General features: G+C 48.6%; 1 protein-coding gene across 1 annotated transcript; it reads right to left on the bottom strand.

The window, feature by feature from the left end:
- Cd101 (CD101 molecule) lies at positions 1–25,878 on the bottom strand. The gene is given in 9 exon segments (XM_013024674.1): positions 1–547; positions 4,829–5,227; positions 9,401–9,811; positions 13,571–13,966; positions 14,861–15,238; positions 19,468–19,854; positions 21,260–21,676; positions 22,466–22,846; positions 25,836–25,878. Coding segments are annotated over 9 exon segments (3,036 nt in total). The 3' UTR covers positions 1–323.
- Positions 25,879–27,019: the final 1,141 nt, after the last annotated feature.

Below are 27,019 nucleotides of genomic sequence, written 5' to 3'. Positions count from 1 at the left end.
TGGGGGGGCAATGTGGGGTGTTTCGGGGGGGGTGTTCCAAGGGGGCATGTGGGCACCTAAGACCATGAGAGGCAGACCCCTCTCTCCCTCTGGGTGGGGTCCCTGTTGCTGCTAGGGGGCTGGGGGAAGTAACACACGAAGAATCGCATAGCAGGGCCTAGTCCCACCCAAGGGCCCCGCTACATGCCCTTGGTTCCCTGGGGAGCATGTCTACAGCCAAAGTCAGTGAAGAGCAGAAGTGGGATCCGTTCTCACCCTGGCCCGTCCACCCCCAAAGGCCCACCACACTCCTTCCAGGCAGTTGCGGGGCCTTGGCTCAGGTCTCAGTGGCTGTCCCGGTCCTCAGCAGGGCAGCTGTCCGCCCCTCCCAGGCCCACAAGCACAGCCTTGGCTTTCTGTGCGCCAGGGCGCAGCCTGGAGCGTTTCCTGGCCTGGCTGAGCACGCAGAGGAGGGAAAGGAGCAGAAGGACGAGCAATACCAACGGGCAGACCACCAGAAAGTGGACCAACAGTGGCCGTGAGCAGATTCTGGAAGGGAATGTCAACTCTGCAACCAAAAGGTGAAAAAATAGAATCATCAGAGTGGCTTCCCCGGCCTGTCAATCACCTCCCCCCCCCCCCCCGCCACGTGCTGTTCTGGGCAAATAGATGGGAAATCACATGGCCACTTGGCACAGGCTGCTCCCCACTCCCACCCCGCCCCACAGGAGAGCCCAGGACAGAGGCAGACCAGGGCCCGCCCTCCTGCCACCAGCACACACTCCCCCACTCCCCTTCCCAGCCATTCCCCACCAATGACCTACATAAAACCACCAACCCCCAAGCAAAACAAAACCAAAGAAGAAACCTTGCCTTTAATCTTCTCCCCTTAGAGCCGCTATCTATAATTCAGCCCTCCTTCTCCACTGTGTGGCGGCTGCTGAATTTTTAACAGAGCTATTCCCACGGCTGCTGCTGGCGCACACATCACACACACAGCCTGCACACACACACAGCCTGCACACACACACACCGCCATGATTCTCGGCCTCACCCTCCCTTGCCCCCCAGCCCTGTCGCCCCTAAGCCAGTCACAAATCCCCCAGACACCCTCCCCTCCCCTGAGTGCCTGTCCTGACCTTCTGGGCTGTTACCTCCCTCTCTTATTCCTCTAGGCCATGCAGGCCGTCCTGACCACCCTGTGCCCAGTCCTGCCTCCCTTTCCTGGGACACAGCACACCTGGCTCCCTTTTCAAAGCCCTCCAGTCATGCGCGGGCCTTTCCTTCCCTTTTAACCTCTTTTGTTTGACTAGAAGTGGTTAAGGATGCCTGATGGTGTCATGTGTTTCCCAATAACTTCTGTGGATCTGAATCAAATCTCCTGGCTTGTGACCCCAAGGCTGAAGACTCCATATAGAAGCAGGCGGACGCCTCTGACCCTTGGTAGCTGGGCCCTCTGGGAAGAACAATCCTCCCACAGATGTGGGGAGTGTGCACAGCTGTCCATTTGGCCAGGGAAGCAGAGAGGACAGGACTGTAAACATCATAGGTCCCCAGGGCTGCTGGTCAAAGGACCACATTTACAAACCCTTGAAGCAGAAAGGCAGACACTTAAAGAAGATACTAGCAGGGCTGGGATGTAACTCAGTGGCCAAGCACTCCTCTAGCAAAAAAAAAAAAAAAAGAGAGAGAGAGACAAAAAAAAAATACAGCTAGGAAGTGGCGCTGTGGCTCAAGTGGTAGATGGCTTGCCTTGAGCTGAAGAGCTCAGGGACAGCGCCCAGGCCTAGAGTTCAAGTTCCACGACAACCAAAAAAAAAAAAAAAGCCTTATTGAAAAAAAAATACAGCTAAACAAGAGATACTAGCAAATAAATGTGGCCTGCATTTACCTAGAACAAATGTTCTAATGACTAGCTAAAAATGCTATTTTAAGGTGGGTGCCATGGCTTATGCCTATAATCCTAGCTACTCAAGAGGCTGTGATCTGAGGATCCTGGTGCAAAGCCAGCCTGGACAGGAAAGTCTGTGAGACTCTTATCTCCAGTTAACCAGCAAAAAGCTAGAAGTAGAGGTGTGGCTTAAGTGACAGAGTACTAGCCTTAAGTGAAAAAAGTTAAGCTAGCATGCCCAAGCCCTGAATTCAAGCCCCAGTACCTGCAATAAAACCAAAAGAAATGAAATAAAACAGAATAATAAAATTAAAATAAAAATCTTCCCCCTGAGGGTCTTTGCTGACCCTAGATCATGGCCCTGAGCACTGACAAGGAGCCCAGGTGCGGTTTCCTCCAGACTCCTTGAAGCTTTTTAATGACTGGAAACCACACTGGCCATACCCCAGGTTTCTGGGCTTTTTCAGTCAGTGATGGAGGACATAAAGACTACTCAATTTTTAATGTTGCCTTTGTGGAATTCATCTTAAAAATCTTACACCTGTCTTACAAGGATTCTACAGGGAGCAGCAATATAGATACAGAGCCAGGATCAAGGGTCTCCGAGGAGCCATGCCTTCTAGTCCCAGAATCGGTGCTTTTAGTAAGTAGCTATTTATTCCTCTGAAAAAAAAGTCTGCCAGCTTTGCAGAGCCTAGGAACTCCAGGGGAAAACACGTGCGGAATGTGCTCAGGGTGTGGGACTTCCTATAGTTGTTGGAATGAAAGGCTGGCAAGATAATATGTTCTGTCTGAACACTTAGGAGAAAAAAATAGTTGACCAATAGACAAGGGAAGAGGACGGTGGAGCCCTGGGGAAGAAATCAGAGATGGTGTTGGCTTCCCGCCTACAAGGCTGGCTGTCCCGTCTCCAAGGGAATGCAGTGTCCTCAAAAGCACTCCTGCCCCAAGATGGGAGTCACTAGCACTAGCTGAGGTCTTGGCTGGCCTGTCCCTGAGGTCAGCTTAGCTCCTTCCTCCCCATCCCAGAGCTTCCCCACAAAGAGAACGATCTGAGTGAGTGCCTGCACTGGTGGCTCACTCTACAATCCCAGCTGAGATCCGAGGATCACAGTTCAAAACCATCTGGGCAAGAAAGTCTATGAGACTCTTATTTCCAACTAATCAGCAAAAAAAGCCAGGAGTAACTCAAGTGGTAGAGTACCAGCCTTGAGCAAAAAAATAAATAAGGCACAGTGCTCAGACCCTGAGTTCAAGCTTCAGTCCCAGCACACATTAAAAACTAAACAAATGAATGTGAATCATCTGGGAGATGTTGTAAACAGCCATCGATCAGTGGGAAGACTTACTAGTGTAGCTAAAGAAGTTTTGCTTTTATTGTAAAACTTCTAATAATCCCTACACATGCCAGGCTGTGCCACCCAGGAACGGCTTTCAGTAACGGGCAAGGGCCTGCACGTAAGTTCTCCAGGGCACCCTCCCTCCATTCTTGATGTCTTCAAGGTGCAATAGGAAGAGGCACCAATGACCATGCCATGGTGTGGCTCTTATGCATCCCCCAATGGTCCATATGTTACAAATATGGTCCCTGGCCAGACGTGGTGGCTCACACCTGTCATCCTAGCTACTCATCCTAGCTGAGATCTGAGGATTGTGGTTTGAAGCCAGCCTGGGCAGGAAAGTCTGTGAGACTCTTATCTCTAACGAACCACCAAAACACTGGAAGTGGTGCTCAAAGTGGTAGAGTGCTAGCCTGAGCCAAAGAGCTCAAGGACAGTGCCCAGGCCCTGAGTTCAAGCCCAGGACTGAAAAAAAAAAAAATAAAAGTCCCCAGGCAATTCATCTTTGAAGAAACAGGGCCTCATAGGAGGACTTGAAGTCACTGGGGACATGTTCCAAAAGGTGACAGCAGGACCCCAGTCTCTTCCTCTGTCTCCTGCTTCATGATGGTGCCCCACCACACATGCATCAGGTCCTGTGTGGAGGGCCTGGCCAGGGACTAAAAGCTCTGAAGTTATCAGTCGCAAGAAATTTTTTTTCTCTAGGCATTCAGTGCCTTGGGCAGATGTTGTGGTATGGAAATGTTCTAACATGACTCTCACAACCAAAGTCCCGGTCGTGGTGTGGTGTGGTGTGTGTGTGATGTGGTGTGTGTGTGTGTGTGTGTGTGTGTGTGTGTGTGTGTTTGTGTTGAATACACAGAGGTAAAAAGTAAGCACTTGATATTTGGGAAAGGTGATTGGGATTTGTTGTTGTTGTTATTTTTTGTAATGGTTGACTTGTTTTTTCTGCCTGATTCAGTTGGTACTTAGCGGTAGCTGACTTTGGTTCAATCAGGTTAAAATGCAAAGTGGTGCTCTCATTTCCCCTGCATTCCAAGGTTGGGGGATCAGCCAAGAGGAAAAGCAAAGCATCTGCCTTACCTTTTTATCCACTATTTGAATGGTTAAAGACACATAATGTGGACAACTCCTTGGTTTTTTTTTGCGGGGGGGGGGGGGAGGAGCAGAACATGTTAGATGAGAAAACCTCATGTAAACTTTGTTCAAATGAATTAGTACAGAAAGAAATAATAATGCTCTTCTCTTCCTCTCTCCTATTTTTTTTTAATGCCAGTATTGGGACTTGAACTCAGGGCCTTGCACTGTTGCTGAACTTTTTTGCACAAGACTGGCAGTCTACCACTTGAGCTATACTTCTACTTCTGGCATTTTGTTCTTTAACTGGAGTTAGGGGTCTCTGGGATATGTTGTCTGGCCTGGCTTTGAACAACTGTGATCCTCAGATCTCAGCCTCCTGAGTGGCCAGGATGATAGGTGTGAGCCACTGGCATTCAACGAATCAGGTCATCTTTAAGGAATCAAAGACTTATGCTAACGATGGAGAAGGGCGTAGCTTTGTCAGCAGGTGTGCTGACTCTGCGTGTGGTGGTCACGTGTGGCACAGGGCCCCAGTTACCTGCGGGCAGCACCCTGAGCTCCATGTGCTGGGAGCCGTCAGAGGCCTGGCTGACCCACTTGCCCGGGGAGCCGTGAAGCCGCCACTCGGCCACGACGCACCAGTATAGGCCGGCATCCTCCATCTGCACGGGCCGCAGCTTCAGGACGAAGTCAGTGGGGGTGACACGGAGGCCGAGCATGCGTGCCCCACGCCCAGCTGCATCCTTGCCTGGCTCCTGTAGGCCATCATACTGCAGGCTCAGCAGCTGCACCGGGCCACGGGGGCCGCCCCGGTACCAGGTCACTGAGTACAGGGAGCCTGTGGTGCCCAGGGCCTGCAGGCCGCAGGGGATGTCCACCTCCTTGTGCTCCGTGGCGTTTCCTGTCCAGTGGGCTTTGGAGACCCTCACCCAACTTCCTGGAAGATGGAAGAGAGAGAAGGCGACGTGACGGACTGAATGTTTTGAGACAACGGTGATGTCACCATCCCTGGCCTGTCATCCCAGCTACTCAGGAGGCTGAGGTCTGAGGATCCAGGTTCAAAGCCAGCCTGGACAGGAAAGCCTGTGATTCTTATCACCGATCGACTATCCAAAAGGCAGAAGAAGTAGATCTGTGGCTCAAGAGGTAGAGTGCTAGCCTTGAGCAAAAATCCTTAGGGTTTAGTGCCCAGACCCTGAGCTCAAGCCTCAGGACCGGGGGAAGAGGGAATGTTATATCACCAGCCCAGGGAACCATCTAAATGAGTGGATTAGGCCAGACTTTAAATTGATTTTGACCTACATATATTCCTCCCTCCCTCCACTAATCAGCAGGTGAATGAATACTTGGAACAAATATGCAGAGTAGTTATTTTAAAAAGGAAGGAAAAGAAATCATATTGTGCACCACATTTTCAACCCTACTACAACTATATTCATCTATTTTAAAAATAAGCTCTGTCTGATCCTGAACTGTTGTTACTCTCTCCCGTCCTTCCTGGAGAAGCTTATAAAATATTAGTTTACATGAAGCCGTCTGTTTTCTTCCTCACCTCCAGTGATGCTGCTTTCACTGTAGTCTAGCTCATGATCTCACCGCTGCGACTGGCCAAGGCCCATATCAAGACAACCCAGGGTTCATGTGTCTTCTCCAGGGTTTTGTGACTGATGTCTATTTTCTTCTCAAAATTCTTTCTGCTTTTGACCTCACACAGAATCCCCCATTCTGCACTGACCAGCCCATCTCAGCATCTTTCCCTGGAGCCTTTCCTTTTATCCCTTGCCTGAACTGGGGTGGGCATCTTGACAACCCCCACTGCACAAAAACTTGCAGTGAGGTTTGTTCAGCACCCTCAATATTTCAGAAGACCCTGAATAGTGGTAAACACTCTCCATTAAGAGATGTCATTATTTGGTTAGTTTTTCATGGCTTTGGGGAAAAAAATCATAATAACCCGAATAAAACCATTCAAGGGAGCAATGACTTATTTTGGTTCATGGTTTCAGACCCTGTGACGCTATGGTGCTGCAAGCCTGGAAACCAGCATCATGTGATGGCACCAGGCTGCCAGCTCGTGCGGTGACCACACTCCTGGACCCCAAGAGCCTGCTCTGCTGAACACAGTGAAATCCGCGCCACTGAACCCACGTCCTCCCCAGCCTTGTGTGAACAGCACCCAGCCACGCTCTTCTCAAGGAGACGTCTTCTAAATGTGCTTACTCTTTACCTCCTTCAGTCTTTATTAAAGGGCGGGGCTAGACAATTCCCAGGATGCCCTCATGGTACCTTTTCTTCTTTCCTGGTGCTAGGGATTTGGCTTCTTCTTCATGGAGGTGATCTCTTTCTAATATCTTTTTTTTTTTTTTTTGTCAGTCATGGGGCTTGAACTCTGGGCCTGGGCACTGTCCCTCAGCTCTTCAGCTTGAAGTAAGAGCTCTACCACTTAAGCCACAGTGCCATTTCCAGTTTTCTCGTGGTTCGTTGGAGATAGGAGTCTCACAGACTTTCCTGCCCATCCTTGCTTTGAACCACGATCCTCAGATCTCAGCCTCTTGAGTAGCTAGGATGACAGGTATGAGCCACCAGGGCCTGGCTCTAATATCTTTGATACTTCCCTGTCACCAACTTTACTAGACAGATTGGACAGACTGCAGGCTTTTTATCTTTCTGCTTTGATTTTTGTTCCCAGTTCTCACTGTAAATCTGGTAAAGAGTGGCCTCAACAACCATGCCCCAAAAACCACGTCACAGACGGAATCCTTCGTTCACTGTCTTGACAGTTCCTTTCTTGGACTAATTATTCATCTGAAATGAAGCCTCACTCGAAGCCTCAGGGCATGGACAAAATGTAGACCAATTAGTTTGCCAGAATGTAAGCTACATGGCCTGTAGCCCAACAGAGCCCTTGTTCTCATCTGAAATCTCATGCACACAGTCTGCATTCCTGTCAGGATTCTGGTCTTCTGAGCTCTCACTGAAGCCACTGTTAAGCTCCGCCTGCGGCATTCTTGGACTTCACTAGTCTGCTTTGCCACACATGCAAATCCTTCCCACAAGCTGGTTTCAAAGGCTCAAGAGCCACTTGGGCAGGCTTGGGCTCCGCAGTGATCCCACTGCTCTGGTACCAATTGTCTGCATTCGCTTTGGTGCTGCTGTGGTGGCAAATACCGGAGAGAAAGTTTAAAGAAGGAAAGATCGATTTTGTTTCATGGTCTCAGAAGAAGTTTCTGTCTCATGGTTTAGACCGGAAGCAAGGCAGAATATCATGGCCGATGGAGTGTGTGGCAGAGGCTGCAATCTCTTGGAAACCAGGATGGGAGGAGGGGAGGAGAAATGAGAGAGAGAGAGAGGAGAGAGAGAGAGAGAGAGCTGCATTTCCTTGGGCCTCTAGCCTGTTGGATGATGCCACTCAATTCAGGGCAGATCTTTTCCCCAGAAAAGATGCAGAAATGTCCTTTATGAATCTCTTCAGTGTTTCCCAACCAACCAAACTGCCCATCAAGATTAACTACTGCAGTCATTAACAAAAGACAAACCAGCATTTCTGGATGTATTCAAAGATCTGACAGCATGGAGTCCACATTTCTACCTGGAAGCCAGGAAGTGGCCGCCCTCCTCCTTCAGAGGGTTCCTCACACACTGTAGGATTTTGGCTGGGACAGCTGAGAGACAGGATGCCAAACACGCAGATGCAGGAATGTGAGCGGGTCTGGAGGGTTGGCACAGGGGATAAATGTGATTTAGGACAGGGTAAGGGTAGGGGTCCCGGGGGCATCCAAGTAGAAATATGTAGCCAGCAGATGGATCTTGAGGCTTAGGGCTTGGGAGATACCAACAGAAAGACAGAGTTGTCATCCTGATAGCAGCAATCAGAGCCTGGGGAGCATTTTAGAAGTTCTGAGGAAAGCAAAGAAAAAGGAAGCAAAAGGGTCCAGGATTTGTCCTTGAGACACATCCATGTTTAACAGGGAGAGAACACTGAAGAAAACCGAGGAGGAAAAGGAGGAGGAGGAGGAAGGGGAGGAGGAGGAGGTCCTTGTATTGAGCTGCTGCTTTGCCCCTGCCCCCACAGGATGTGTTCCCTAAGAGCAAACGCTGTGCCCCACTTGTCCTTGTGCCCAATACACAGTAACACACAATGGTTATCCTCCTGTTTGAAAGCAGTGTTTTATTACTTGCATTATGCTATTGGACCTTACCCAGTTCCCAAACCTTCTCTGTGACTTTCACTCTCTGTTAATCGACAGTGGAGGTGACCTACTGAAGTCTGAGACTTAATCAAGCCGTTCACCTTTCACAGCAAGCGGCGTTCTTGGCCGGGGGCGGACGGATGGAACTTCCATTACATTTTTAAAGACCTCCCGAGGAGAAGGCCTTCCCCTCAGCCAGCCATTCCAACAGTTAACTACTGTTGCTTGCCTTATGTTTAGGCAGCCAAATGTGGAAACGCAATTTCTCCACACGTCCCTGTAGACTTGTACAGTTTCTGCTCACAGTGGGAGAAATATGCTTCGTATTACTCTTCCTGGGCCAAATTACAGCAGAGCCCCGCTGGATTGACACAGCTTGTGATTACAGAGGCCCAGGGACACCGTACCATGGCTAGCTGCACAAACCAGACTGCGGAGCTGGTAAGAGAAGCAGTCAAAGGGATCTTCTTCCTCCTGAGCTCCATAAGCCCCAGACTGACTCACCTGAGTGCCTTTCCCATCTCGGGTGGCCTTCCAGGGCCTGCAGACATATGCAGGCATACGCGATTCTTATGACTCCAGATCACATATTGAAACTATTGTGTCTGTACTGTTACTGGGGCCTGCTACTCAAGGCCTCATGCTCCTACTTAGCTTTTTTTTCCCCTCTCAATGCTGATGCTCTACTACTTGAGCCACAGCTCCACTTCCAGCTTTTTGCTGGTTAGAGATCAGAGTCTCACAGACTTTCCTGCCTGGGCTGGCTTCAAACTGCGATCCTCAGATCTTAGCCTCTTGACTAGTTAGGATGACAGGCGTGAGCCACTGGTGCTTGGATTTCCAGATCACATTTTTTGCTTCCCCAAGGAAAGGTGGCAAACCTCCAGCAAAACGTGTGACAGTCCCCTTACAAGGCTTACCTGTGGGCCTGAGTCTGAGCTCTGTGAGTCCGGACTTCTGTTCTCCAAGCTTCTTCCATGTGCCGTTTGTGGACGAGAGCCACTCCCCCACCTCGCAGCGGTACCTGCCCTGGTCGCTGTCTTCCATTCCCACAACGTGTAGCCGAAACAAGGCAGGGGAAACTTTTTCTATGTAAAACTTTTCCTTTCTCTGTGGGGTACGAAATTAATCCCCATATATTACGATATTGCTTTGGTCTGTTTCCAGAATCTTCACCCAGGATGCCTCAGCGGAGATGGGAGAAAAGTACCAAATAATGGTAAATGGAAGGTTTCCGGTGGACCGGGACTCGATGCTGCAATCGATGTGTGCGGTGGAGCTGATGGCGATCTCTTGGGCTTGACTAGGAGACCTCACTTTCAGCTTGCTCTCTGAATGGAAAGAAAATGGAAGAGCTCTAGCGGCCAGTGAGAGAGATCTTGAGTGTCCTAAGCCAGGGAGGGCATGACTGCCTCTCCCTCGGCCCCTCAACCAGAAAGGAACACATCCTATCTCTCCCACACAAACATTCTACAGCATCTAGGCGACAGGCCGCTCTTCTGGAGACTCTCGTGTACCACACCAAGGGAAAAGTGACACTATTAATGCTCTGTCTGCATGCTCAATATCCAGGGCACTTCTGCATTCGCCATTGATCAACGTCTCGTTGGAAGCATTTTCAAACACGAGCAAACAAAAGGAAATTGTGTGTGGGCTGATTAGAATGGCGTCCCTGTAGCCAGTCCTCTGTGGGGAGGTCAGAAGGACCGGGAGTCAACTGTCATTTAGCCCCAGTGGCTTTGCTGCTGGGTCAGAAAGAGGCACAATGGAGCCAATAAATCTCGCTTCTAAATCTCCCTCTGCCTCCCTGCTGGCATCGCCGACTACACTTTCAAGCAGCTTCTCAGTGTTGCCATTGGGAGCCTGTAGTCTGCCTTCCACTAACGTTTATTGAGCACACACCGTTGCACAGGCCAGCCTCTCCCAGCCCCGGTGAGAGGGGCCCGAGGTGTGGGGACAGAGATGGACAGATTACATCCACCATGCCGCTGGCATGGGACAGGTACAAAAGTTTTACCAGAGCACTCAAAGGGCTGCGTAGCCCAAATACAGGAGCAAGGAGAGACTTCCTGGAGGAGGCAACTCTGAGCTGCCGCAAGAGTTCATAACAATGATTTTGATGAAGGATGGGCTTACAGAATTTCACAGAAAAGGAGCAACCTGAACAACTCTGAAGGTGAGAGAGAGAGACCATGGATTACTGAGGAACTCAACGTGATCGTGGGGTGGCTGCAGCTCAGATCAAGGCTAGAGAGCGAAGGGAGGGATGCTGCAAAGACATCGATGCACCATATTATTTAAAAAACAAAACACCCTTGCACGCCCTGCTGCAGGAGCTTGGACAGGAGGTGAAGAGAGGAGTTCCTAACGTGGGGCATGGGTAGGTGATGTTGGGGACAATCGGAGAGGACTAGCTTTAGATCGCAGCAGTGAGTGTGTGCTCTGACACCAGGAGTAGAGACATGTCTTAGAGGTGGGTGTAGATGAACCTGGAGCTCAGAAGAGAACTCTTTCTGCAAGGTGAAGGCGGCAGTTGCCACATTCGACCTCAGGAGACTGTCTGTGTACAACCAGAAGAGAGGGAGTTGAGGGTGAATTCAAAGGAACTTTTAAAGCAGGAATCAACGCCCGGTGTGTCAGCACCTGCCTGTAATTCCAACACGAGGACATTGGGAGAGTAGTATCACAAGGCCAACTTGAGCTGCATAATGAGATCCCATGTCAATAAACCAAAATCTAATTTTAAACCCACAAGAGGGCTGGGAAGGTGGCTCAGGGATAGAGTGATTGCCTAGCATGCATGAAGCCCTGGGTTCAATTCTTCAGCACCACATACACAGAAAAAGCCAGAAGTAGTGCTGTGGCTCAAGTAGTAGAGCTCTAACCTTGAGCATAGAAAGGCTCAGAGACAGAGCCCAGACCCTGAGTTCAAGACCCAGGACTGGCAAAAACAAAACCCTCAAGAAAAGAATAGATCCATGAGAGAGGGGCTTCTGAAAAGAATCAGAAGGGTTGGAGGCATGGATCAGGCGGTAGAGTACCAGCCAATAAGTGAAAGCATTAGAAACCGAGTTCGAGTCCAGGTTTTAGGAAGGAAATGAGAAAAAGAAAAAAGAATGAGAGGGAGCAGTCAATGTTAGGAAAGGAATTTTAAAACCTGGTGTTGCCGGGCGCTGGTGGCTCACGCCTGTAATCCTAGCTACTCAGGAGGCTGAGATCTGAGGATCACGGTTCAAAGCCAGCCTGGGCAGGAAAGACCAGGAGACTCCTATCTCCAATAAACCACCAGAAAACCGGAAGTGGCACTGTGGCTCAAGTGGTAGAGCACGTACCTTGAGCTGAAGAGCTGAGAGACAGCGCCCAGGCCCAGTTCAAGCCCCATGACAAAAAGCAAAAACAAACAAACAAAACCTGGTTGTTAGGTTTTTAAAAAGAGGTGGCCGGTGTTATGGAGCAAAGAAAGCTAAGACTCAGGGCAGCCATTTTAAATACCACAGAAAGGACAAGTACACAAAGGCATTCATTCAAAGCCAGACCGGGCAGGAAAGTTTATGAGACTCTTATCCTCAATTACTTCTACTTCCAGAAAAGCTGGAAGTAGAACTGTGGCTCACGTGGTGGAGTGCTAGCCTTGAATACAAAAGCTCAGGAACAATACTCAGACCCTGAGTTCAAAACTCATAAATGAATGAATTAATTAATTAATAAACAAGGAGATTATTGCTATTACTACAAACATAGCTGAACAGCACAGAGACTGGGCAGCGATCACACTGAGCTATGTATTGGGTACTGTGTGAGGCGCGCTGAATAGTTAACACATTGAAGTTGCAAACAAATCGGCAATTTACAGAAGAGGTCTCAGATGAAGCGACTTGTCTAAAAACATACTGCTATCCGAGGCTGGCCCATGAGAAGGAATTCAGTTTGGCAAACATTCTCCCAAGAGAATGCAAGTTAAGAGAGACAAGACACTGCACAACCTCACATAGGGTGGTGTTTACCTCGAACCGCTCTGTTCTGTTTCCCATTGGTGAGACACATGACATTTCACCATAGTCCTGAATTCACTGACTTAGACGTGAACACAGTACAGAGGTGTAGACAGGTGTATTCTAACAGAATTGCCATTATTGATGCCACTCCAGATAGGTGTGTAAGTGACCTACTTTACTTGTAAGCTTGTCTTTGCACTGGAGATGGCTCAGCTGTGCCCGGAAGTGCACTGCTCTGCCAGGCAGTGCCCTAGTGAGGCTCATGCGCAAAGGAAGAAATAGCACAGAGCAGTGGAGACTAGCTGGCATGGAAAGTGTTTGATTTCTTTGAACCAATACTGGCACTTGAACTCACAGCCTCAGCCTCTTGCTTGGCTTTTTTTGCTCAGGCTGGCACTCTACCACTTGAGCCATACCTCCACTTTCAGCCTTTTATTGGTTCATGCACTTTCCTGCCTGGGCTGACTTTGAACTATGATCCTCAGAGCTCAGCCTCCTGGGGAACTAGGATTATAAGTGTGAGCTGCCAGTGCTCAGCTAGCTCGTCAATGTTTTCACAACAGTATGGTCCTTCTGCTCATAGTAACTTAATGTTGGCCTGTATGAAATTCACTGCAGAGTGCTGATGTACCAAGGGGAGGGGTACTTTATGCTTATTTCTATAACATACCCAAGGTGAAAAGAATTTTTTTTTTGGTCGGTTGTGGGGCTTGAACTCTGGGCCTGGGCGCTGTCCCTGCACTCTTCAGCTCAAGGCAAGCGCTCTACCACTTGAGCCACAGTGCCACTTCCGGTTTTCTTGTGGTTTATTGGAGATAAGAGTCTCATGAACTTTCCTGTCCGGGATGACTTTGAACTGTGATCCTCAGATCTCAGCCACCTGAGTAGCTAGGATTACAGACGTGAGCCACTGGTGCCCGGCAAGAAGAATTTGCTTTCAGACATGGTCTTACTGTGTGACCTAGGCTAGCCTAGAACTTGCAATCCTTCTGCCTCAGCCTCCCAAGTGCTTGGATTATAGGCATGGGCCACAGCACGTGGCAAGATAGGATCTTCCCCCCCCCCAAGCTGAGATTAATTCCAAGTGGGTCTTACCAGGTAAGGAAACAACTATTCTTAATGGGTGAGAGGAGGCGGAAGCCCTGGGAGAAGACTGGGCATTTCTGTCGTAGACGTCCACCTCGCACCGATACATTCCCGTGTCTTCCTCAGTGGCCTCGTGGATTAGGAGCTGAGACCTCAGCCCCGTGCGGGAGACCTTGGTCCTCTCATGGAACTGAGGCAGGAGAGTCCCCCATTCGACAGAGCCATCATGGGCCATGTGAACCAACTGATGGAAGGATTGAGACCCTGCCGGCTGGAACCGCCACACCACAGACAGGGGCAGCTTGAGGGCAGAGAAGTTGGCAGCCACTACACAGGACAGGGTGAAGGTGTTGGCTAGCGTCACGTGGGGCCGGCGGCTCATCAGGTGCACTTGTAAGCTCAATTCTGCAGATGGAAAAAAAAATGAGACACAGTTCTGAATGTGTCTACCCACATCAACGTGCCACCGCGAGCGTGGGCCCTTGCCACGGTGTGGGACCGTGTCCCGGGACTGCTAGGTCTGCATGGTCCATTCCCAGGAGAGTCTGGCCTGAATTTTGACCCCTGTGCTCCCAAGTTGACCCCCTCATCATGCACCACTGTTCTCAGCATAGCTAACAAATACACAGTGTTTCTCCAGCGCGCGGCCAAGACAGCTGCTGTGGAGTGGGTGGAGACTGGGCGCTGTGGTCTGGCCTCCTTCCTTCCTGCCTTCCTTCCTCCCTTCCCGCCCCCACTCTGGGCTCAGTGTCAGACTCTCGTGCCCAAGCCCTGCAGGGCTGAGCTGCAGGGTCAGCTGACAGAATGCAAAAGGCTTGGCTGTCTTCTCTAGAAGTCAACTCTGGTTCATAGGATTTAGTTTTTATCCTTGAATGACAAGTTCCACTCTAAAGATGATCATAAGAGATTTGCGTGTGCATGAGTATTGGGGCTCAAACTTTGAGCTTTGTGCTTTCACTTGGTTAGCACTCTATCACTTGTGCCACACCTCCACTTCTGGCTTTTGGGTGGTTAACTGAAGATGAGACTCTCATGGATTTGTTGCCCTGGGCTGCCTTTGAACCACAGTTCTCAGGTCTCAGCCTCCCAAGTAGCTAAGATTCCAGACATGAGGCACTAGCACCTGGCCTAAGGTGGATCTTCTATAGACAATTTCAGGGTTAACTGGCAGAGCCAATAGCTAGACTCTGCTGGAGTACACACACCACTGCTGGAGATTCAGGGTGACAGACACTCAAACTGCCCTGTAGAATAAAATGACTGATGTCCAAGTTCCAAAGAGGATTGCCCTGCACTTACTCAGAGATTTTACAGTGACAGAAATGTTGCGCATCCAGGGCTGGTCAGGGGCTGTGTGCCGGAGCCTCTCAGATACTTTGCACTCGTAGGTTCCGCTGTCTGTGACTGTGGTCGAGGGAATCTCTAGCCAGAAGGTGGCCCAATCCACTTTCTTCAATCTCATGTTGCCATGGTAATGAGGGCTCCCTGGAGAGGCGCCCAACTGCACGCTGCCATCCGGCTCCATGCCAGCTACAAGCCGGGGCTGGGGCTGGTCCTGTGGGATGTGCCACCAGCTCACCCACAGAGGACTTGGGGCCCCACCGGCCTTGCAGACGAGAGTGAGTGTCTCTCCTTCCCACACAGCTTGCTCCTCGGCCAACACGACCACACTTCTGGCTGTGAGTTACAGAGGAAAAGAGTACTTTGAATAAGTGGAAAACTTCCTACAATACAGGGAAATCTTATTAGTGATGACTCATCTCATTCGGACAAATCAGATCAAGCTGTTTCCTTCTGTGCTACCCAAGAAAACAAGATCTGCAAAGTACAAGAATGCATTTGGCAAACAAACAAACAACAACAACAAGAAAGCTGGGCACCGGTGGCTCATGCCTGTCATCCTAGCTACTCAGGAGGCTGAGATCTGAATATCATGGTTCAAAGCCAGCCCAGTCAGGAAAGTCCATGAGACTCTTATCGCCAATGAACCACCAGAAAACCAGAAGTGGTGCTGTGGCTCAAGTGTTAGAGCACTAGCCTTGAGCTGAAGAGTTGGTGCCCAGGCCCTGAGTTCAAACCCTGTGGCCAACAGAAACAAACAAACAAGAATGCACTTGGAATTTTCACTTAGATTAGGGGTGTGCGAGGGGGGCCTGGACTGGGACTCGAACTCAGGGCCTCACACTCTTGTTTAGTTTTTTCGCTCAATGCTGATGCTCTACCACTTCCATCTTTTTTACTTGTTAATTGCAGATAAAAGTCTCACGGAGGGCTGGGAAGTTGGCTTAGTGGTGGAGTTCTTGCCTTGCATGCATGAAGCCTGGGTTCCATTCCTTAGCACCACACACACAGAAAAAGCCAGAAGTGGATCTGTGGCTCAAGTAGTAGAGCACTAGCCTTGAACAAAAGAAGCTCAGGGTCAGTGCCCAGGCCCTGAGTTCAAGCCCCAGGACTGGCAAAAAAAAAAAAAAACAGTCTCACGGACTCCTGTTTGGACTGGCTTTGAGCTGTGATCCTCCGATCTCAACTTCTTGATTAGCTAGAATTACAGGCATGAAGCAGCATGCCTAGCTGCAAGTTAGTTTTTTTAAACCAATTTGTTTAATCAGTCCATTCTGAGGAATAATATTTAGTTGGATGAATACCTAGTAGTATTTAATTAGGAGGGTGTATGAACCTAGAAGTCAGGATACTATGCTAATTTAAGCTTCTAGCTTTTTAGAATTTAGGTTTTCAGAGTTCAGTATGAGCTTCCTCCTTCAATTTTTCTCTTATTCAGTCCTAATTAGGTTAGTAAGTGTTTTAAACAGGGAAATAGAATAGTTAGATGTCTGTTGACAATATCTCCATAAAAATAATTACTATGGAGCTATAATTTGTGTATATTATGTCTATATATATATATATATATATCTGCTCATCTATCTGTCCATCATCTGCCTATCTACTAATCATCTATCTAATTGGTAAAGAAGAGAGCCTTCTTATGTCTAAATTACAGTGTAAAATTATAACAGTGATGCTGGCTCCCAGATGGGAAATCCAAGATATGTAGAAAGAAATGCAGACATTCACCAAACAAATGCTTATTGTGCAAAGTCTGGTCCTGGTTGCTCTGTGGGTGATGCAGAGAGAGAGAGAGAGAGAGAGAGAGAGAGAGATCAAGTGCCCCCATCCTAGGCATTTCAGCTGTGAGTGTGCGGTCAAGACCCTGGAGCCAGAATTACCCTGGGAAACACACTTGACCTCTCGAAGCCTTCGTTTTCTTTCCCATAAAAACACTGGTAATAATAGCACCCACATTATTGCATTGTTGAGGAGACTGAACAAAGGGTCCATACAAAGGCTGAGACAGCTGGCTGACTCTAGAGAGCTCTCAGGGAAGGTCAGCTAGTAGCTCTTGTGTTAAGAGGCAGAGGTAGCTCAACGCCAAGGAGAAAAGCAAAATAGAATTAGTGTTAGAAATCTAAAGAGTGCTAAATGAACCTACAAATTGCTTTTCCCTGCTGGGGAAAGACTTCAGTCTTAGACTGTTTTACACACACACACACACACACACACACACACACACACACACACACAAACTACAAAGGAAAAAATAAAGTACTTTCCATAAGTAGGTCAAAAACAGCTCCTAAGACTGCTTCCACATTGGGGTTGATGATTATGCTTCAAAATTTTTTTAATATAAAAATGACTCATAAGTGAAATTTAAGAATTAGAGAGGAAATTATCACTCGTAATTTCATCACTTTAGCATAACCATTATAGTTAGTTTCACCTAGGATCATTTAGGAATTAAAAAAAACAACATTCATTACATTTATTACTGCCCCCAGTAAGTAATAAAGTCACACTGTGTGCACTTTCTGCACTCCCAGTGAGAGTGGGCTCCCCTTCATTTAAATATTCATAGAGTGATAAAATCTGCTCAAACTTGAAACCATGGTTTGACTTTCAAAACAGAATGTTAAACAAGGTCCTTAATAAATATGCTAATACGTTTTCCTATTGCTACCTTTTAAGCCCAGTTTGGACTCCAGCCTGTGCAAAGGAATTATTTTGAGTCTTGGAAGCTATCTGTCCAAGAGGATTAGGAGCTGCATCCAGGGAGGCACACTTTTGAGGATCTCTTTGGCACAGATTCCCTCATACCAGGGTGAAAAAAGGTTGCAGGTATTTTCCACAGGGGTTCAGATGCACAAAGCAGAGACTAAGCTCTGGGAAAATATGTCAACTGCCTACATTGTCTTTCCTGAATCTAGAGCGTTAGACCAAATGTGAAAACTAACACCAACACAACTTCCTGGCTTGCTACTCTAGGCCAAAGCTCGGATCATCATCTCTAGCCAGTGGGGAGACAGAGAAAAACATGAAAGAGAAAATCGTCTCTTTGGAGATGCCTCTAATGAGCAAGTGCAATGAAGTATTTTTAATTCTAGCTCCGTTTTTTTTCCCCCTTAATTAAATTTTTTTCTTTGTGGGATTTTTTCCCCCGCTTTGGGCATTTATTCTTCCTAGACTTTGAATTTAACACTCAGAGAATTCTACTATTAGCTGTGGAGTCGTCTGTCTTCACTCTACCCAGAAAGCACTGATTGAGCCAGGTACTGGTGGCTCATGCCGGTAATCTTAGCTACTCAGGAGGCTGAGGTGTGAGGACTATGGTTCAAAGCCAGTGTGGGCAGGAAAGTCCCTGAGACTCTTATCGCCAATTAACCACCAGAAAACCAGAAGTGGTACTGTAGCTCAAAGTGGTAGAGTGCTAGCCTTAAGCAAAAGGGTCAGGGATAGTGCCCAGGCCCTGAGTTCCAACCCCTGACCAAAAACAAAACAAAACAACAACAAAAAAACACTGATTAGTCAAACATGTGTAAGGTGTCTCAACCTGTGTAAAGTGAAAGTGAGCTGAACAGCTTATTTTAGTTGTGTGTTGCAATAATAGAGTTCCTGAGGCTGGATATCTTCTAAAGTAAAGAGGTCTACTGGCCTCATAATTCCGCTGGTCACAGGGTCCCAGCAGCATGGTGCTAGTGTCCTGGCTACGTGAGAACATGGCGAGGAAGAAGAAAGGGAAGCAGAAGAAGCAAGGTTGGGCCCCGGGGTGGGCTCACTTTGTGACAGACCACTCTCCCAGAATGGCACAAATGCCATCACTGCAGGAGAGGGACCTAAGCCTCAACATCACCACTGGGGACCAAACTCACAGCCCAGGAGCCTTTGGAGGTCAAACTTTCTCCAAACCACAGCAGCGGCGTTGCTGCTTCCTGCAGAGATGCTCTGAACCGTGCGTCTCACTCTGCCAGGAACTGGGGCCCGCAAGGAATCTAAGGCAGCAAGAAGGATGAGCTACCCGAGAGCCTTCTTGTTGAAGATGAGGAAGCTGGGGCTTAGAGGAGTGGGGGTTGGGGCTGGGAAGGTGGCTCAGGGGTGGAGTGCCGGCCTAACATGCATGAAGCCCTGGGTTCGATTCCTCAGTACCACATACACAGAAAAAGCCAGAAGTGGTGCTGTGGTTCAAGGGGTGGAGCGCTAGCCTTGAGCAAAAAGATACTCAGGGACCGTACCCAGGCCCTGAGTTCCAGCCCCAAGACTGGCAAAAAAAGAAAAAAGAAAGAACGAGAGAGAGAGAGAGAGAGAGAGAGAGAGAGAGAAAGGATGAAAGAAAGAAAGAAAGGAAGGAAGGAAGGAAGAAAGAAGTGAGGGTGTGTCCATGAGTCAGAAATGGGGCTCCTGAGGGCTCTGGTCCATCCTGGCACTTTCCTGACCTCCCCTGCCCCTGACTGTGAAGGAAGACCTGCCCGCCCCCTCTCGCCCCTGCAGTGTGATCCAGAGCTCTCTGGAAGGAAGATCCCTTCCTGACCTGCTAGAGGATCAGATCCACACCCAGCCCTGGCTTCTCTGACCTGCAGGCCTCCTTGGGTGAACCTGGCTGGCTGGCGATCGCTTTCTCTGCAGCTCGTGCCAGGAGCCCTCGGGGGTCCTGGTCACCTCCGCCACAGTGCAGCTATAGGTGCCTGCATCCTCGGGGCCTGCAGAGAAGATCCTCAGGGAGAAAGACTTGGGGCTTGGCTTTGAAACCTGGAGCTGTCCTTGCCTCGCTCTGTCCTCATACTCCTTCTTCAAGCCCACGACTCCATCAGCGTCGATCTGCGCAATCTCCACCCCATTGTGGATCCAGAAGCCCTGGAGCTGCGGGGCCTGGGCACTGCCCAGCACCAGGCAAACCAGGTGCAAGGGCTGGCCCTCGGCAACAGGGCCATCGGTGGTGACACTGACGGTGAACTCCGTCGCTGGTGACAAAAACAAAACAAGCTCAGTGCATCTGGCTTTTCCGTACCAGAGACACCCTCCCCCAAGTGCAGGGTGCACAGACTGCAGATTGTATGTGGCAATTCTGTAGTGGTGTAACCTCCCTACGCCCCCCCAACCCCCAAATCCTGACTAAATGAAACCCACAACGGGCTGTTCCTGAACTCTCCCAGAAAGGACAGCACGGGTGGCTTTCTTAAAGCAGTCCTAGTAAGGAAGAGGTATGTGCAGACACATAACGTGCACCCTTAGCTACTCTTTCTTAACACACAAAATAACCGACGCTTTTCTGAGTGGCTGTAAACCATGATTTCTTGCTCGCTGCCTTTGTGTGACTCTGGGGCTGGGCTTGAACCCAGGGCCTCCCGTGTGCTGAGCTCGTGTTTCTGCCAGAGCCCCAGCCCCAGCCAGCCCTCGTTGCTTATTCGCTTTTCTGTCTGAGAATAACCAGAGGAGTTTTTCCTAAGCAGAACGCAGATGCGATACAGCTTCGCAGGATTGCCGTGTGTCACTTGGATGCTTGAAGCAGACACTCGTTTAAGGAAACAGACTAACAAACTTCTAAAGAAAACAAAACAATAACAACAGCAGCAAAAAACCCAAACCTCCACGTTCTATCACCCAGTCATAACGGTTACATATGGTTTATAGCCTCTTCCTCCTGGTTGGACCAATGCCTATGTAGAGAGATCAGAAGTTACAGATGATGCCTCTCTGCCTACTTTTGTGTGTGTGTGTGTGTATGTGTGTGTGTGTGTGAGCCAGTCCTAGGGCTTGAACTCAGGGTCTGGGTACTGTTCCTGAGTTTTTATGCTTAAAGCTAGGACCCTACCACTTGAGCCACAGCTCCACTTCTGGATTTTGGTGGTTCATTGGAGATAAGACTCTCACGAACTTTCTTGCATGGGCTGGCTTCAAACTGAGATTCTCAGATCTCAGGCTCCTGAGTAGCCAGGATTACAGGCATGAGCCACTGGTGCCTGGCTCTTTCTGCCTTCTTTTGGTGTAAGTGTCAACATTGACTCAGATATTTAGCTCAGTTTATTTTTTATCAAGTCAACTAAAGATTTTAAAAGAGATTTTTTTTAAAAAAGTAGTTGAATACTGGTGTCTCATGCCTGTAATCCTAGCTACTCAGGAAGCTGAGATTTGAGGATCTCAGTTCAAAGCCAGCTCAGGTAAACAAACCCAAGAGACTCTTATCTCCATTTAATCAGTAAAAAACCAGAAGTGGAAATGTGGCATAGGTGGTAGAGCACCAACCTTGAGCAAAAAGCTAAGGGACAGCACCCAGGCCCTAAGTTCAAGCCCCTGTATTTATAAATAGATAAAGATAATCCATAAATACTCTCAGTGAATTTGTTCATTTTCCAAGAAGATCATCACCTGCTGGCTGGACGGTCAGCGTTGTTTGCTGTGTCTGCTTCCTCGTGATCCAAGTCCAGCTTTTATCTGGATCTTGAATCCATTCTGTGGCTTCACAGAACAGCTGACCTTGATCTGTAGGCTGCAGCCTGCGGATAGACAGCCTGAAGGTCGTTTCCCCCAGCTTGTCCAAGCACACGTCCCCTGATGCAAACCTCTCTGCATAGGAGGGCCCGGGGATCAACAGAAAATCTTTGGAGAGAGAAATAATCGTGGTAGCTTGGCCTCCTTCTCCTTTCTGCATCAGGTACCACGTGACAGAGAGGTGGGTGTGCTGCGCGGTAGCTGTGGACACCTGGCAAGTGAGTTCCAGGGCTTCCCCTTCCTCCTGATGGAGCGTCTGGGAATTCAAGGTGACAGACAGGGTATCTGGGATCACTGGAAACAGAGGAAGTCAGGTGCTGGCCCATACTTGACAAATGAGTTCCCTTACTCCTTATCATTAGCTTAACATCTCCTTAAACAAAGATGGCACGCCCAGCCCATCAGTAGCATAGCCTTTGAGCTGGTTTTCTACCAGCCATGTTCTTTCCCCATTGAACTTTTTTGTTCAAGGCTAAAGCTCTACCACTTGAGCCACAGCTCCAGAGCCCTGGCTCTGCTTCACTAACAAGGCTAGCTTCAATGGGGAGGCTCAGACATGGAGTGCCCAGTGAAGACAAGCGCAGGAAGCAAGCTGCCAGGATGGATTTTGACTAGAATCTGTCTCTATCTGAATGCATTTTCCTGCTTCCTCAAGACATTTCTGTGACGATGCTAGACAGGATAGCTCATGCCTGTAATCCCAGCTACTACACAGGAGGCTGAGATCTGACTCGGGGTTTGAAGTGAGCCTGAGGCAGAACACATCAGGAGACTCTTATTTCCATTTAACCAGCAAAATGCTGAAAGTGGAGCTATGGCTCAAGTGGTAGAGCACCAGGCTTATATGAAAAAGTTCTAGGGCAATGCCCAGGCCCTGAGTTCAAGCTCCAGGACACGGACACACACACACACACACACACACACACACACACTCACACACACTTGCACTCAATGACTGATAACACACACACACACACACACACACACACACTCTTAACACTTTCCCAGAATACCCTGAAGAGTAGGCAGCCCCTTCTATTCCCCAAAGCAATCAGAGTGATGGAGCCAGCCTGCAGGGCTCACCAGTCAGGTTGGTTTTGGCACTATAACTTCCAAAGTACTTGTCATCGGTGCTGGGGGTGTGGCACTCGTACTCGCCGGTATCCAGCATCTGCAGCTGGGTGATGTGCAGCAGGACCGAGTTACCCAGCATTCTCTCCACGTAGATGCCCTTGCTGCTCACCCGCCGCGCGTACACCGCATACGGGAAGCTGGCGTCCTGTGTGCTTACGATCTGGACTTCCCTGGACGGGGCCTGGGGCAGGTAAACCGACCAGCGGAAGTGCTGCTCTGAGGGCCCCTGGTAGCCGGAGACATTGCAGCTGATGCTGGTGGGGTAGCCTGCAGCCCGGAACAGCGGCCCAGCCTGGATCCTCACCTCCCTCTGGCTGGCGCTGAGCCCTGCTGGAAGGAGGATGGAGACAGGGAATGAAGACCAGTCAGTGCTGCCTTCCACCTCAGCTCTCTAGACCACAAGGGGGTTAAATGAGGTGGCAGGTTATTAGCACTGACTAACGCAAGGGTACAGCAGCTCCTGCAGGCAGAGCAGCCGTGAGGGGCTCCAGGAGTTCATGGTTCTGTCATAAATCTGGTAAGACTCTCCAAGGTTTAGCCAGGAGCTGATGGAGATCCCTGGGATCCTAGCGACTCCAGAAGCTGAGATCTGAGGATTACAGTTCAAAGCCAACCCAGAAAGGAAAGTCTATGAGACTCTTATCCCCCGTGAAAAACACCAGAAGCTGGAAGTGGAGGTGTGGCTAATGTGGTAGAGTGCCAGCCTTGAAAAAGCTAAGCAAATTCAAGCTCTGGTATCAGCAGACATACACACACACACACACACACACACACACACACACACACACACACACGTGCGCGAGTACACCCAAGTAATCACTACTCAGGTCAGGAAGCAGAATGTTGTCAGGCCCCGTCCAGTTGGATGTCCATCAGATCACAGTCTCTTCCCACTCAACTGCTGCTCCTCCTCCTCTTCTTCTTTTTTTTGGGGGGGTCCGGTTGTGGAGCCTGAACTCTGGGCCTTGGCGCTGTCCCTCAACTCTTCAGCTCAAGGCCAGCGCTCTACCACTTGAGTCACAGCGCCACTTTCGACTTTTTTCTTTTTGCTTATGTGGTGCTAAGGAATCGAACCCAGGGCCTCATGCATGCAAGGCAAGCGCTCTACCACTGAGCCACCTTCCCAGCCCTCACCTTAACAATTCTGCATCACCAAACAATACAACGTGGGGGCAGTCGCTTGTTTTAAGTTTTATAAACAGTAGAATCTTTCTGTATATAGAAAGATTCAGAAGTGTCTTGCCTCATTGATGGAACATAGCCATCTGTGTTACTGCAAATAACTGTAATTTGTTTTTCTTTTCTTTTCTATATAATATTCCACAACCTGGATACGCTACAACGGACCCCTTATACTGCAGACAGACAGTAATTTGCTCTTCCATGTGGCCTAGTGCAGTATTCACACCGTTCTCTAAGAGGGTGGCTGAAAATGTTCTAAACTTCCTGTGTGCCATAACCTTTTGGTAAGTAACAACTTAAACTTTTCTAAGGTGTTCTAACTCCCATTTCTGGATATTCACTACAAAAAAGCATGATATTAGCTGGGCGCCGGTGGCTCACGCCTGTAATCCTACCTACTGAGGGGGCTGAGATCTGAGGATCATGGTTCAAAGCCAGCCTGGGCAGGAAAGTCTGTGAAGCTCTTATCTCTAATAAACCACTAGAAATCTGGAAGTGGCATTGTAGCTCAAGCGATAGAGCGCTTGCCTTGAGCTGAAGAGCTGAAGGACAGCACCCAAAACCCCAGAGTTCAAGCCCCCATGACCATCCAAAAAAAAGCATGATATGAATATATACTTTATTTGAAATGTATGAATAATGTTTTTATATGTGTGCAATACTGGGTTTGAACTCAGGGCCTCACTCTTCCCTTGGCTTTTCTGTTCAAGGCTAGTGTTCTACCACACCACGTAAGCTACAGCTTTGCTTATGCCTTTTTGTGGGTAAGTGGAGATAAGAGTCTCACAAACTTTCCTGCCCAAGGTGGCTTTGAATCTTGATTCTCCCATCTCAGCCTCCTGTGTATTAGGATAACAGGCATGCGTCACCATCTGCAAACTGTATTTTAAATCTTTACAGGAAATGTGTGTGGTTAGTTGACGGGTTGGAGGTTTACTGGTTTACTATTTTTATACTGGGCATATACATATCAAATTTTATACATATCAAATTTTTAGCTGACTATTTGCGGTTTTTACTCTTTCCCCCCCATAGGCTTCCTTCTATCCCTTAGGATAGTTTCCATTTCATCCAGAATCCCCATGGCTGGCCTTTTCCTGGTCTCTGCGATGCCACTTTCCTGTCCTTCACCTCTCCTCCCACTGAGCTTTCCTTGCCCCTTTGTCCCGGGGGAGTCTCAGAATTCAGCCGATGCTCTGCCTGCTTATGAATTCTACTCGACTTCGTGTCCGGCCTGGCTCCCCTTCAGAGCCTCTGATGCCTTTCAACCCTGTCCTCCCTGCCCCCCAGGCCCTGACCTAGAGAAAGCTTTGGCCCACCCTGCGTGGCACCACTGTCTCTCTTCTTTCTGAAACACAGAACATGAATCATAATAAATAAACATGGGCTCTGTGCTTTCTGGGAAAGGCTGAGCTTATTTTTATTAATTTTTTTTCCTGCTGAAATGCTACCATTTAGCCACATTTTCTGCCCCTCCCTTTTTTTGTGTCAGTTGTGGGGCTTGAACTCTGGGCCTGGGCGCTGGCCCAGAGCTCTTAAGACATCTCAAGGCAAGTGCTCTACCACTTGAGCCACAGCACCACTTCCAGTTTTCTGCTGGTTTGTTGGAGATAAGAGTCTTACATGCTTGCCTGCTTGGGCTGGCTTTGAGCCATGATCCTCAGATCTCAGCCTCCTGAGTAGCTAGGATTATAGGTGTGAGCCATCAGTGCCCAGCTATTTTTTTCACATTAACTCACAGAGGAAGACCAGAACCTTCTTTTGTCATAGCCTCAAGTAGTAAGTGCCCTTATAAACTTTCTTCCACCCAGCCACACCCAAAGGCAAATCTACCCAGGCAAACCTCAACATCAGACAAACGTAAGGGCTTCCCCTCCCTGACTGGCGAGGAGACCCCCTCCTTCCCCGCTACACCACCCCCCCCAGCCCAGAACCCAGATGTCCAGGGAATCCAAGCACTGTCATCATAAATCAAAAATGATTAACAACACCAGAAGTGGGTGGTCCCATTCCACTGCCCAGCAACCTCCAGTAGACAATGTACAGATATAGACATATAATATATATATGTATATATATATATATATATATATATAAACAGAGAGAATATGTAGAAGGATGCAGTTATGGAACTTACTCAGAAAGAGGAGGAGCGACGTCACACATTGGACCTGCGCCATGGGGACCACCACCGACCTTTCCCAATGTGTCACTGATGTTGCTCAGAAGCTGAGTGACAAATGTCACACTCGCATTGCGAAAGTAAAGAGGAACACTACTGTGGTTTTCAGCCCTTGAGGAAATTCAGACAGCTCACGAAAAGCAAAGCTTGGCCACAGTACAGGTCTCTTACTAAGTTCTCACATCTGAGTGTGAAATAATTTGTAATCTTGATGGCTAAGTATAAACATACATGGATGAGAAATAAGATGGGGGCTCATCCTGACTATATCTGTATCATTTGCTAACAACAAGGGGATTTAAGTAAGGCCAATAAAGAACAAACCACCAGAAATGTTTGCTTGATTTTTTTTTCTATTTTCAATTTATGTTTTTAAAAATTATCTTTAAGTAGTTGTACCAAGGGATTTCCATTCACTATAACAACTTAGAAATGTTTGCTTGTAGCCAGGTGCTGGTGGCTCACGCCTGTCATCCTAGCTACTCAGGAGGCTGAGATCTGAGGATTGTGATTCAAAGCAAGAAAGTCTGTGAGACTCTTCTCTCCAATAAACCACCAGAAATCTGGAAGTGGCGCTGTGGCTCATGTGGTAGAGCGCTCGCCTTGAGCTGAAGAGCTGAAGGACAGTGCCCAGGCCCAGAGTTCAAGCCCCACGACAGAAAGAGAGAGAGAGAGAGAGAGAGAGAGAACTGTTTGCGTGTGAATCTTTCCTTGGGCTCCCCTTTGGAAGAGAATGGCCCTGGTCAGCAAAACCGGGCTCACATCACCCATACGGAGGCCAGGCTCTGCTGTCAGGCTGTCGGGGGGTGCATGCAGATTCTACTTTTTGTAGCTTGACCTCTTGGAAAAGCTAGTTAACTTTTCACCATAGAGTCCATCATAGGCCAGATGAGCTAATTCGTCTGAAGTCCTTAGGACTCAATATGGAACCTCATCAGGAGACATGTTGGAAAATCTTCATCTGCTCAATGTGGACCCAAGGCTAGCAGGTGCCTGGACAATTTCATCTAATGAGAGTCCTACAAGGCAAGCTCAAACAGAGATGAACTCACTGAGGACAGCAAGCTGCTCAATTCCTAGCTGCTGGTCCAGCCTTGATCTAGAAAGGTCACAAAGTTTTCAGTTTCAGAATTACATTA

The sequence above is a fragment of the Dipodomys ordii genome, unplaced genomic scaffold (assembly GCF_000151885.1).
Source record: "Dipodomys ordii isolate 6190 unplaced genomic scaffold, Dord_2.0 Scaffold78, whole genome shotgun sequence".
NCBI classification, from domain to species: Eukaryota; Metazoa; Chordata; class Mammalia; order Rodentia; family Heteromyidae; genus Dipodomys; species Dipodomys ordii.
This window is presented reverse-complemented; position numbering and strand designations above follow the sequence as displayed.